At 34.1% G+C, this 11906-nt stretch overlaps 1 protein-coding gene across 1 annotated transcript; it reads left to right on the top strand.

Annotated features, from left to right (window-relative positions):
• Positions 1 to 1823: 1823 nt before the first annotated feature.
• LOC123660572 lies at positions 1824 to 9207 on the top strand. The gene is made up of 5 exons (XM_045595629.1): positions 1824 to 1859; positions 2291 to 2872; positions 3075 to 3315; positions 3499 to 5106; positions 9203 to 9207. Exons 1-5 carry the CDS (start codon positions 1824 to 1826, stop codon positions 9205 to 9207), a joined length of 2472 nt encoding a protein of 823 aa, XP_045451585.1.
• The last annotated feature ends 2699 nt before the right edge of the window (positions 9208 to 11906 follow it).

Raw genomic sequence — 11906 nt, 5'->3', positions numbered from 1 at the left:
TAGGTGGTGTAAGAAACCTTTCAGTTTACTTTCTTCTTTTCGTTTGGTTATTTCGTTACTTTTTAACCGACTTCCAAAAAAGGAGGAGGTTCTCAATTCGACTGTATTTTTTTTTTTTTTTTTTTTTTTTTTTATGTATGTTACATCAGAACTTTTGACCGGGTAGACCGATTTCGACAAATTTTGTTTTAATCGAAAGGTGGTGTGTGCCAATTGGTCCCATTTAAATTTATTTGAGATCTAACAACTACTTTTCGAGTTATATCTAATAATGCGTTTTTACTTGACGCTTTTTTCGTCGACCTACGTTGTATTATACCACATAACTTTTTACTGGATGTACCGATTTTGATAATTCTTCTTTTGTTGGAAAGGGGATATCCTTAGTTTGTTACCGTGATAAGGAAACCAGGATTTGATGATGGGATCCCATAGAAATCGAGGGAAACTCTCGAAAATCCGTAATAACTTTTTAATGGGTGTACCAATTTTGATAATTTTTTATTTAATCGAAAGCTGATGTTTATCATGTGGTCACATATAAATTTTATTGAGATCTGATAACTACTTTTTGAATAATCTTTGATAACGCGTAGTTGCTTGACTATTTTTTCGTCGATCTACGTATTACTTGTCGATGTAATTGAAGTCGGTTTTTTTTTCGTTTGCGAGCAAACACAATTATTAAATAACCAAGTACCTTACTTTTCCGTACTTGGTTGCTATAAATAGATTTTTGTAAATAATTTTCGTGAGTCTATTTAAGTTCATGTATATTCCTTAATTAATTATTTTCATACTTAGTAGGTGGTGTAAGAAACCTTTCAGTTTACTTTCTTCTTTTCGTTTGGTTCTTTCGTTACTTTTTAAATAACCAAGTACTTTACTTTTCCGTACTTAGTTGTTATAAATAGATTTTTGTAAATAATTTTCGTGAGTCTATTTAAGTTCATGTATATTACTTTTTTGTTACTTGGGTGTTGTAGGGAAGTTGTTGTAAATAAATATTATTTAGATTCATTAAACTGTTTCTATTAAGTACCTCTTTATTCAATTTCTTATTAAACTTAGGTAGATAATCATGCCGAGAAGAAGGCCAAATATAGGACGCAGTACGTCTGCTGCTAAAAGACTTCGTTTGAATCGGAATAGTGAAAATAATGAAGAGAGAGAACTGCGTTTATCATTGGACCGTGAAAGACATATTTCGCAAAGACTGCGAGAGTCTTCTGCGGAACGTAACGCACGTTTGTCGTTGGATCGTGAAAGACATGTTTCACAAAGACTGCGCGAATCCTCTGCTGAACGTAACGTACGTTTGTCGTTGGACCGTGAAAGGTATGTTTCGCAAAGACTGCGTGAATCCTCGGCAGAACGTGATTTACGTTTGTCGTTGGATCGTGAAAGACATGTTTCACAAAAACTGCGTGAATCCTCTGCTGAACGTAACGTACGTTTGTCGTTGGACCGTGAAAGACATGTTTTACAAAGACTGCGCGAATCCTCTGCTGAACGTAACGTACGTTTGTCGTTGGATCGTGAAAGGTATGTTTCGCAAAGACTGCGCGAATCCTCGGCGGAACGTGATGTACGTTTGTCGTTAGATCGTGAAAGACATGTTTCACAAAGACTGCGTGAATCCTCTGCTGAACGTAACGTACGTTTGTCGTTGGACCGTGAAAGACATGTTTCACAAAGACTGCGCGAATCCTCTGCTGAACGTAACGTACGTTTGTCGTTGGACCGTGAAAGGTATGTTTCGCAAAGACTGCGCGAATCCTCGGCGGAACGTGATTTACGTTTGTCGTTGGATCGCGAAAGACATGTTTCTCAGAGGCTACGCGAATCCTCTGCTGAACGTAACCTACGTTTATCTTTAGATCGTGATAGACACAATGCTTTAATGGAAACTGAAACATCTGAGAGAAGACAACTCCGACTACAAAACGATCGTATTCGGCACATAAATTTTAGGAATAATATGCCAACTAATGGAACACAAAATAATAATAGATGGTCCAATAAAGAGTACTCGGCAATGAATTACAGTACAACAATTGATTATCAAAATTATCGTATCGTTTGTATAGGTTCTCCTTCCATTGTTTGTCAATACTGTTCGGCACTGAGATGGAAAGATGAGTCAAAAGGTTTATGTTGTTCAAATGGTAAGGTAAAATTAGATGAAATAGGTGCTCCACCTGAACCTTTAAATTCTCTACTTGATGAAAGTCATCCAAAGCATACAGAATTTATGCGTCATATTCGGCGGTATAATAATGCGTTCCAGATGACTTCATTCAAAAGTCAACGAGTAGTTGAAAACGGCTTCATGCCAACATTTAAAGTCCAGGGCCAGGTTTACCACCTTGCAGGTAGTCTTCTTCCACAAGTTCCTGACGACCATAAGTTTTTGCAGATATATTTTATTTCCGATCCTGAAGTTCAAGCAACGACTCGATGTAATATTAGTAATAGTAATTCAAGAACACCACTTGATAACTCTATAGTCAGGTCATTGCAAAACATGTTGCATTTGCATAATAGATACGTACAATCTTTTAAAACTGCAATGGAAAGTATCTCTCTCGATGTCCCAGATTACAATGTAGTAATTCATGCCAGCAGGGTACCTGACGGTGAACACCGTGGACGGTATAATGCTCCTTCTACCAGTGAAGTAGCAGTTGTCATTGCTGGACAACAATTTGACAAAAGGGATATCGTTCTTCGAAGCCGCGACGAAAATCTCCACAAAATTTCCGAACTACATCGTTCATATGACAGTCTTCAATATCCATTGATGTTTTGTCGAGGTGAAGACGGATACACAATTGATATTCCCCAAGTTAATCCTTCTACAGGAGACAGAGTACAGAAGAAAGTTTCATGTATGAATTATTATTGCTATCGTTTTAATGGAACGCCATAATCATTATAATGTTTTACTAAGGTACGGAATGTTACTGAATCAATATGTTGTAGATCAGTATGCTAAACTAGAATCAGAACGTTTAGCTTTTATACGAAATAACCAAACACAATTACGCGCAGAAAATTATATACACTTACAGGATGCTTTACATTCTAATGAACACACGACAAACAATATTGGGCAGCTGGTAATATTACCGTCATCTTTTACTGGCGGACCAAGATACTTACACGAAAAAACTCAAGATGCCATGACCTATGTCAGGAATTACGGGAAACCTGACCTCTTCATTACTATGACCTGTAATCCTAATTGGAAAGAAATAAAAGATAATCTGCATTCCACCGCAACACCTCAAGACCGATATGACATTTTAAATCGTGTGTTTCATTTAAAAGTACAAAAACTATTACACTTAATAAATAAGGTAAACGTATTTGGTCCGACACGCTGTCACATGTACACGGTGGAGTGGCAAAAACGTGGGCTGCCACATATACATTTGCTTTTGTGGCTGACAAATAAAATCAGGCCCGACCAAATTGACACAGTTATAACGGCAGAATTACCAGACCAAGACGAAGACCCAACATTGTATGACATCGTGGTAAGGAACATGATTCACGGACCCTGTGGAGCTTTAAACCCTAACTCGCCATGCATGCATGAGGGAAAATGTTCAAAAAAATTCCCAAAACCTTATCAGAGTCAAACTTCAACTGGTGATGATGGCTATCCAAAGTATAGAAGATTATCACCAGAGGAAGGAGGACGCAAGGCTGCTATTCGTAATTACGAAATTGATAACAGATGGGTAGTGCCTTACAATAAACTATTATTAAAAATTTTCGAGGCGCATGTTAATGTAGAACTTTGCAGTTCCGTGAAATCAATAAAATATGTCACTAAATACATCAATAAAGGAAGTGACCAGGCTACGTTTAGTTTACATTCTACAAATGAAGTAGAACAATTTCAATCTGGCCGCTACATTTGTAGTTCTGAAGCACTATGGCGGATTATGTCCTTCAATATTCATGAAAGAGCACCAACTGTCACACACCTCGCTGTTCATTTAGAAAACGGACAGCGGGTGTATTTCACTGAAAATAATGTAAATGACATTGTGAATAATCCAAGAGATACTACTTTAACAGCGTTTTTCAAACTATGTGCAGAGGACGACTTCGCAAAAACTCTGACCTACGACAAGGTGCCTGCCTATTATACCTGGAATCAAAATACGAAAAAATTCCAACGACGAAAGCAGGGGGCGGTAGTTCTCGGGTACCCTGGCGTGAGAAAAACAGATGCTCTTGGAAGGGTGTACGTGGTACACCCTAATAATGCAGAATGTTTTCATTTGCGGTTGTTACTCCACGTTATAAAAGGCCCTACTTCGTTTAGAAGTCTCCGCACTTTTGAAGGTGTAACTTACGACACATTCCAAGGGGCTTGCAAAGCTATGGGCCTCCTCGAAGATGACAGTCACTGGGAGAGTACGCTCTCTGAAGCAGCCATATGCTGTTCACCAAAATCACTTAGGTGCCTTTTTGCCATTATGATATCGTTCTGCCAAATCACGGACCCGCATCTTCTTTGGCAAAACTATCAGGAAAGTATGTCCGAAGATATACTGCAACGCAGACGACAAGAACTGTCATCAGATGATTTAGAGTACGACCAAAATATTTTTGATGAAGCTTTAAATGAATTAAATAAAGAGGTCGAATCTCTATCAGGTAAAAGTATAAAAGATTTTGGTTTTAACTTGCCGTTAAATTCAAATCTTTATGCAATGAACAACATCGAGGATTTACGAGAGACTGACTATGATTACACCCAACTCTTACAGACAATTCAAGATGAACATCGCTTAAATCCAGAACAAAAAATTGTTTATGACCAAATATTGTCATCAGTTAATAGTAATGAAGGGAAAATGTTCTTTCTAGATGCACCCGGGGGCACGGGTAAAACATTTATAATTAATTTATTATTAGCAAAAGTAAGGTCTGACAGAAAAATTGCTCTTGCCGTGGCGTCGTCCGGTATTGCAGCCACACTTTTGAAAGGCGGGCGAACTGCACATTCCACTTTCAAACTACCTTTAAAAATTTGCAGTGACGACGTCTCTAGCGTTTGTAACATCTCAAAACAGAGTAAAACAGGTAAATTAATGCAGGATTGTAGCTTGATTATTTGGGACGAAGCTTCCATGTCCCATAAAGCATCAGTTGAGGCATTAGACAGGACAATGCGCGATTTACGCAACAGAAATTGCCCAATGTGTATAAGGAAATATTTCAATAGAAATATTCCTTATACACAACGTTTCAAGTAAAAAGTATTCACTTTTAAATATCCGGTGCCTACCTTACAGCTTCATCATCAACAATGTGTAGATATCTTTGTCATCACATATACTTCTTTATCTATACCTAAAACACTGGATGTGTCTATAATATGCGAGGAGTTATTTCAATTACTCTAGGCTCCCATCACCACATCCTGACCTGGTTACTATAGGACCAGCTGCAATGTTTACTCTTTCAAACATAATAAGAATTATCCAAGTCGATACACTGGCCTCGAAGTAATAGGGAAACATAGTCATTATTGGGGAGTTTCGACGATGATATGATATACCTAATCATCGTATTTTTAAAAACAGACAAACAAGTTACACATAAAAATACCAAAATCGTCATAGGTTTGCCTATAATATTTAAGAAGTTCCTGCGATTTCACCAGGATCCCATCATCAGATCCTAACTGGACAATGGGACCACCTGCATACGCACCATATATTAAAAAACATCCCTACGAATTGAGAACCTCCTCCATTTTTGAAGTCCGAAATCCACACGGGCGAAGCTGCGGGCGGAAGCTATCTATATAAATAAAAATGAATGTTGTTAAGCGCATAACTCGAGAATGGCTCGGCTAATTTATTTTTTTGTATGTTCCTTAAGGCCCACGGAAGGTGTTAATACAAAAAAAAAATTACTATTGACAGAACGAAGTCTGTCCGGGCAGCTAGTTACATATATTTAGTATTATACGTACACATACGCTCTGGTGAAGTGATGCACGTGCTGTGTTGGCGCCTACACAACGGCTGTTTGTGGGTTCGATTCTCTTTCGAGATGAGTATTTATATTTATACAAATATTTGATTCCGGTTTGGATCTTTGTCATTGTGGGTCTCCTCACCGTGCCTCGGAGAGCATGGTAAGCTGTCGAATTATTGTAACACTTGATAGCGAATTGTAGGAATATCACCAACCCGCAGTGGATGGATTAATCCGATCTTTCTCCTACATGGAGAAAGAGCCAGAGCCAGATGCTCAGCTATGGGATGTTACAGTTTGAATCGTATGTACACATATGTACTCTATTTAGCAATGAGAATATCTTTTATGTCGTACAGTATTAGTAAATATAGTCAGTATACAATAAATATTAGGTATATGAATTCAATTGCATTGAATAGCCTATGTAATGCGGTTATATACATATATAACGAAGGATTTTATTATATTATTTTTCTGATATACTAGACAATTTGTTCCTCCTATTATAATAGTTACTGCTCCACTTTTCCAGCGTGACCAGATAAGAAACTCACCTTGTCTTAAAAGTAAAATGAAAAAATTATAATTTGTTTTAAAAATTCAAATATATATTTTCAACATTATATAATTACTAGCTGACCCCGCAAACGTTGTTTTGTCATATATGTTATTATTAAAATTTAATAAAAATCGGTCCAGCCGTGTTCGAGGAGTATTGTAACTAACATTGTGACACGAGAATTTTATTTATAAGATATATATTATATTATTTATTTATAGAATTATCGTTGTTTATATTTCTATATCAATACTAATTTATACATTATTGTTACAGATAAGGCTTCCTGTTTATCAAAAAAAACTAATGTAAGTAAAGAAAAAAACATGTTATACCTGTTATACAAGAAATAATTTCAAATTGTATTTAATAGTTATATCACACAAATCTAAAAATCTCTTTTAATATTATGTGTATTTGTCAATCAGTTAGTTACTTCAGCCTATCGCAATCCCCTGCTAAACGTAGGTCTCCTCAAGTTCCCGCCAAACATCCCGATTTTCAGCAATCCTCATCCATCCTTCACCGGCAATCTTACGTAAATAATCGGTCCAGCGGGCCGTAGCACTTACTAAGTGGGCTATGTTATTAGGGTTACTTTCGTTCTCTCGGGGATAATCTCATTTCTAATCCTATCTTTGAGAGAATCCCCCATATAGCCAAGAATAGCCAGGCTATCTCAGCCAAATTATCTCAGGAATGGTAACTCTTAGGAAAAAAATCATGAAGACCATTTTTGTAGAGAATTTTAAGATAACTTTGGTTAGAGGTTTTTTTTATAAAACACCGTTTTCGAGAAAAATCCAAAAAAAACCTCAAATTTTGACCTTCGACCCCGAACAACTTTTGTAGCATACATAGGATCGATGGGGATTTTTAAAACTTTATTTGTAATGGTAAACCCCAGCTCTACCAATATTTGACCCGCTGGGAAATTTCGTTATTTTAAATGTCTATATTGACGGGACTATATCATTATGTTAGAACTGACAGGACGTATTTCAAACATTGCAAAATATTCAAAGTGAAGACTCAACGAAGTCTGCCGAATGCCGCTCACCGAAAAAAAAAACCCTACTTCCTTCTCTAAATTCCGTTTTGCTTAGTAACAGACAACATTTTTACGTGCCCTTGTACCATACTATGATATAGATCTATGATATAGAAATTACAGTATATTGAGATGTTCATTAAAATAGTATTTATCAATACGTACTGTAAATATCAGCTACAGAATTAATATGAAAAAAACACGAGTGTGTCCACACGACTGAAGTCAAACTTCTTTAGCTCCATCTAACTTATATCTCCCTCTCAACTTCCGTTCGCCTCGTAGAATCACACTTTTCGTAACATTCTCATGCGTAAAGAAGGTTTACTTCAAAAATCCTTTCCTTTATTTTAGCGAGGAAATGTACAACAAAACATGGTACGCTTTTTAAGATAAATATAAAATTTGATTCTATACTTTGTAACATTTTTAAAATAACTCATAATCCTACTAATATTAAAATGCAAAAGTTTGTGACTATATATAAATAGATGTATGTACGTATGTATGTTTGAATGTTTGTTACTCTTTCGCTCAAAAACTACTAGACCGATTTTAATGGAACTTAGTACGTACATAGCTGGAAATCTAGAATAATACATAAGATACTTTTCATCTTTACGTTCGTGGCGCGTGGCGCAACTAGTAAGCAATAAAATACATTTTATCTCCGCCATAGATATTATAAAGAATACAAAGAAAAGTAATAAACGAACATATTTCTATAGGCTATAATTAGACATGTCCGTGACGACCTCGCCATTGTCAGCCTGTCACAAACATCATTTCATTGTCTTTAGTAAATCCTTCAATAACACATATTTAGTGAAACATATTTGTTAGATGTTAATACAACTTTATATATATATATATATATATATATATATATATATATATATATAAATTTTCATATAAGTGATGTTGCGCTATATCTGACAACGACGATCTCTATGCCTTTCCACTAGAACCGTTTTAACGTTCCAGAGCGCGTTAACAAACGTCTATTAACCTTTGCATTTATAATATTACAACATCAAGATCAATATTATTATACACAAGCTAACCCCATTTTGTATATTATCTTAAATACTGTAAACACGTAGTTTAAATAGTCGTTGACATCCGCAATTTATTAATTTTCTGCTAAAATTTCTTAATTTTATAATGCCGTCATAACTACACATTTACAAATTGTACTGATACCGGCTATTTCGAATTTGTTCATATAGAGATTTTCAATTACACCTGTGCCTTGAATGGAACCACTCAACACACCCGCCAATAACTAAAAATAATCGATATAGAACAAAAAGTATTACAAAACTTTTAAAAAGTATGAGTGATATCTATAAAGTACTTTCAAAGATTTTAATTATAAAAAATAATCCGTACATGATTTAGGGGCGGTTAATTTCATACAGGATTTTTTTTTTATATAATAAAATATCTTTTTTTTTAAAGAGTAACTGCGAAGTTTCTTGCTGATTCTTCTCAGCAGAATCCGCATTCTGAATCAGCGGTACATTTATTTTTAAATATGTAGAGTTAATTTAAACTAATATAATTTCAATTTGTTAAAGGTTGATTAAAAACTGCTATTCAAGCCTACTTAAATAAAGTAAATTTTGATTTTGAAACTGTGGCGTTATCAAGATTTGACCTAGATAAGAAATAGAGATGTATTTTTCTATTAAGACCTAAAAGCAAAACAAAAACATTAGTGTTTTGCTATAATTAAACAAGTAAGCGGTGACCTCGGTATTGTTAATCTGTCACATTATGTCATTGTTCCCGCCAACGCCTTCAATGGCACAGATTAAACCGTCTTTAGCAGATGTAATGGCTATCTTTAACTCACAAGTTTTAAGTGAACTTAATTATATTCGACTTTAGTTTTATTTTTTAAATAATAGTACATTTTAACGCATATTTTTTTTTCATTGTAGATTTATAATTTGCAAATCGTATAATAAAAATAAACCCATCCCACTAATTAATTAATATTAATATTATTTAGTAAAATAAAATGAAAGCAATTTTATAAATTATAATTTAATAAATTTATAATTTTAATTAGTATAACACTATTTAGCAAGCTAAAGAAATAGAACATTAACAGATTTCAGGGTTTAACACAGATTTAACCAAACACGCAAATAAATCAAACGCATACACAATTATATAAAAAACTTAGTAGCATTAGTAATGATGAAGATAATTCAATTAACATAAAAATTATTCGTCTCATCAAACAACGCGATATCACGTGTTTATAATCAAAGTTATTAGTTATGTAAATTAGTATCATCATTACTGCCAAAAACCTTCAGACGCATATAATAAATACCCATACTTTTCATTCAACAACGATTTCTTGTGGTTATTAATGTCATGTGAACTTGACACTAAAACCTATAATTTTCTGGACAATAATATAAATTATCTATTTAGATGAGTTGTTTTCCCTTTTATGGATTAAGGCTGTTTTTCGAACGTTGAAAACTACGCCTAAATATTTCTCATGTACAGACAAATGATCATCTAAATCTCATGGACGAATTGAATTTTTTTTTTGCATCAGATTGCAACCCATTTACCGAGAAAGGCTATAGCTATTTTTGTTACAAATTATTATCTACTATATATCACTACTGATTCCCTGGACGAATTGAAAAATTCTTCTTGCATCAGATAGCAGCCCATTTACCGAGAAAGGCTATAGCTATTTTTTATTAAATTAACTCAGGTGAAACCGCGCGACACAGATAGTGTATAGCAAATGTTCGTTTGTTCTTAATCCTGTATCCTCAAAGCAGTTACAAAGCCGCAGTAGAAATTAAGGAGATCGTTCAAACTATTAAGACCGAAGTTTCTTTCTCAAGACAATACTATTGTTGTATTATGTACTTACTTAATCTGTAATTTTATGCAAATGTTAATTCGAGCGCTTAAGCGTTTTAGTTTAATTAATAATGATGTACGTTAAGTTTTAACAGCGGTTGCGGTGATTTTGAATGAAATTAAAATTGATTGTATTTTTTTTTTTTTTTAAATATATAATCACTAAATTAGTCTAAGTCGGATTTCTCCAAGAAAGGTTTTGCACCATATTATGCGTGTAACAGTAGTCTTGCAACAATGCATGTTATGAAATTTAATATAATTGATTTAAAAACAAAAAAAAAATGACGTTTCTAATTTAGATTGTTTAAACTTCTTTTCTTTTTTTTGTCAAAATGCAACTTTAATAAAATCGATTTAAAAATGGATCGTTTCTTATTTAACATTGACAGTTTTATTTTACCTGTGGATTTAAAAAAATATGATTCGTATTAGTAGTCTCTGATACAAAAATAAACAGATTTATATATTTGGAATTATATTTTTTGGATTTTTATTTAAATATACGAACAAGAGAGAACACAAACAGTATAAGAAAACAGTTTAAGAAAATCAAATTAGTAGATGCTAATACATGAGCTAGTTAGTACTTTTGATTCTAGGGGACTTACCGCGACTATAATTTTGAAACTTCCGATATTTCGGCGACGTTGCATGCTCCGTGGTCGCGGATGATTAGCATAATCAAAAATGTTCTTGACCAAACTAAAATAAGCTTTTAGGGAAGTAAATTCTGTCTTGTAAGTGCATAATTATAGCCTTCTTCCTAATTTTTCATTCAAAAATACACAAAAAGTGCTTGTATTGAAGTTTACCATGTCACACTTGAAGGATTTCTTGCTCGCTCTGTTCGTCTGTCCGTCAAGCTGTCAGCCCGTCAGACCAACAAAGGCTGCGGTTTACTGAAAGTTTATTAAAACTTGTAACTCCTTGTAACTTGTTTGTTTAAATAAATTTATTGTATGTATTTTAATTTACGTAAAATAAATTAAAAGCATTTGACTTCTTAGTTTGTCGTAGATGACGCTGTTTATCATATGATGAAGTGAATATTTAAAGTTCGTATATTGGCGTTTTTATTTTTGTTATTTCTGTTGAATTTCTTACTAAGTTTCTACTCACCCGAATGTACATTGCGGATCGGCAGTAATTTCACAATGTGTACTAATATTATAAAGCTGAAAAGTTCTTTTCTACCACAGCATATAATTTAGACATACTGTGATAGGATTTATTAAATATATACTATGGGTTTCCGGACTAGGATCCATATCCTGTCCATTGAGTGTAAGGCGTAATAAAGCCTAAAAATTTTTGCGAAATCAGCTAAATTAAGTTGTTAATTAACACCAAGTCTTCAGGAACATCATCACTTCATTTCTT

The sequence above is a fragment of the Melitaea cinxia genome, chromosome 15 (genome assembly GCF_905220565.1).
Source record: "Melitaea cinxia chromosome 15, ilMelCinx1.1, whole genome shotgun sequence".
In the NCBI taxonomy this organism is placed as follows: domain Eukaryota; kingdom Metazoa; phylum Arthropoda; class Insecta; order Lepidoptera; family Nymphalidae; genus Melitaea; species Melitaea cinxia.
Note: the sequence above shows the minus strand (reverse complement) of the source record. Positions and strands in the feature narration are given on the sequence as shown.